Source organism: Octopus sinensis, unplaced genomic scaffold (assembly GCF_006345805.1).
Source record: "Octopus sinensis unplaced genomic scaffold, ASM634580v1 Contig14832, whole genome shotgun sequence".
In the NCBI taxonomy this organism is placed as follows: Eukaryota; Metazoa; Mollusca; class Cephalopoda; order Octopoda; family Octopodidae; genus Octopus; species Octopus sinensis.
The window spans coordinates 19551-21924 of NW_021833418.1; the positions used below are offsets into that span (position 1 = coordinate 19551).

The window sequence follows — 2374 nt, forward strand, 5'->3', positions numbered from 1 at the left end:
TTATTAACACGTTACATCTGTCTTTGTTGTTGTATTAATGAAACGTAACTGTACAAGACTAAAAAACAATCAAAAAATTGAGATTTTGAAGTTTATTCAAACAAATAATGAATTATCTTCACTAAAAATTTCTGAGATTTTTTCAAAAAAATACAACTTGCCTGTTTCTCGCCGATCTATTGATGATCTGAAAAGTAAAAGAGGATCTAACATTATGTTTCATAACCTAAGATCTGACATTTCCCGCAAACAATATTTAAAGTTTGCTGAAATCGATGATAATACTATTGCTTGGGTCAATTCAATGGATCTTAAAGGAGCCATTTTAAATGATAGGATTATTACTGAGAAAGCAAAAGCCTTTGCATTGAATCTCGGGATTACTGAATTCAAAGGAAGCAAAGGGTGGTTAGTTAAATTTAAAAAGAGGAATGGTTTGAAATTACGCAATATGCATGGAGAATCTGCAACTCCAAATTTTGACCCTAATTTAGTATCAGATTTCATTGAATTAATCAAAAATAAAATCAGTCTTTACGGAGCTCAAAATGTTTATAATGCCGATGAAACTGGCTTATTTTACAAAATGATACCGTCTAAGAGTGTTTGTAAAACCATTAAATCTGGCTATAAAGTCCTGAAAGACAGAGTTTCTGTTATGTTATGTAGAAATGTTGACGGTACAGATAAGCGAACATTCTTACTAATTGGGTTGTTTAAAAATCCAAGATGTTTCAAGAATTTCGATATCAAAAAATATGTTATATATTCAAATTCAAAGAGAGCATGGATGGATAGCAGAATTTTTAATCAATTTCTATTAAAATGGGAAATGGAATTGCGAAAACAAGATAGAAAAATTTTGTTTGTTGTAGATCAATCTCCTGCACATAAGGTGAATTTCATGAAATTTACATTAGGTATTGATTGAATTAAAACAAATTGAGATGTTATTTCTACCACCTAATACAACATCTTTTTTACAGCCCATGGATCAGGGCATAATTAAATCGTATAAATGTAAATTCAATTCTCTAAAATTTTCTAATATAATTCAAAAAATTGAAGCTGGGACAAACCCCTATGTTGTTACCATTAACGAGGCTTTTATCGCTTTAAACAAATTAAAAGAGTTCTATAATCAAGAAGAATTCTTTAATATAGAAAATCTTGAGTATATTGAAAACATTGGATCTTCAATGATCCAAACTCTAAGAAGAAACAAGTCGAAACTTACTGATTTTTTTGTTTTTAATTAATTATTTTGGCTTAATAATTTAAATTATTAATGGATTTAAAAATCGATAAGTCTCTCGAATCCGCCAAATTCTCGAATCCGCCAGATTTTGCCGATCCCCGAAATTGGCGGATTCGAGAGACTTTACTGTACTTAGGTATCGATTCTAATTAACATGTAACTGCAAGAAGTCCACATGAAAGATTCTGAGGGAATTTTTTGATGTTAACAAATATAAATATTTTAACAAACAATTATCAACATTTACAACAAATTCAAACTCTGCAAATTTTTAAAAAATAAAACTGCTTTTGGTGATACTTATTTTAGAAGCTATAAATAAACTAAAAAAAATTTTGTCAAATTTGATATTGCCAAATTTTACAAACAGAAAACGGATGAGAATTTTATTTACAAAATCAGTCATCAATATGTTCCGGAACAATTTATTTTCGAGTTTCCAACAACGGAGAAGAATTCAAAAAACAACTGATGAATCAAATATGCAAAAAAATAAAATCAAAAAGTTTAACAGTCCAAGTTTATAAGTTTAACTGAATGAAGGTGTGATTGACCGCTTTAAACAAACATTAAAACAAAGTATGGCAAAACTGATGGAAAAAATAAAAAAAATGGAAACTATATTTAGACAAAGTAACATATTCGTATAATACGACACATCACTCGGTGTTGAATGAAACCTTCAAAAAGTTTAGTAATATTTCTTGAATATTTTTATAATATTAACAAAAACAGTTAAAAAAGGAACTAATTAGCTAATGAAGCCATCTGTCCGAAGTGGACCCCGCCAACATAATTGACGTTGCGTTGCCTCTCACGATAGCAACGGAGATCAACTGGAGAAGCCACCGGGTCTCACGTGTGTCGTGGCTTTTTAATGTGGCTAAGCGTCCAAGCTTCTTTAGGAAGCGAAGCGATTTCCCACTTATTCCTCCAGTTGTCTCGACCACAATCGGACAGAACACGAATCGATCTCGTAGCGCTTCATATTTTCCTGAATTAACTTGAATTAACACTGTGATTCATGAAATAATAAATTTTTATCTCATTTATTATTTAGATGAAAATAATTAGTCATCGTTTTCATGCTAATATGACTTGCTTAAAACTTAATAA

The 2374-nt window shown here is 30.2% G+C and overlaps 1 protein-coding gene across 1 annotated transcript; it reads left to right on the forward strand.

Annotated features, from left to right (window-relative positions):
• Positions 1–214: 214 nt before the first annotated feature.
• LOC115230193 (tigger transposable element-derived protein 4-like) lies at positions 215–931 on the forward strand. The gene has a single exon (XM_029800400.1). It carries the CDS (start codon positions 215–217, stop codon positions 929–931), a length of 717 nt encoding a protein of 238 aa, XP_029656260.1.
• Positions 932–2374: the final 1443 nt, after the last annotated feature.

What these genes read in the sequence shown, in the direction of transcription:
- LOC115230193 (XM_029800400.1), top strand. Translation starts at nt 215, where the DNA reads ATGTTTCATAACCTAAGATCTGACATTTCCCGCAAACAATATTTAAAG.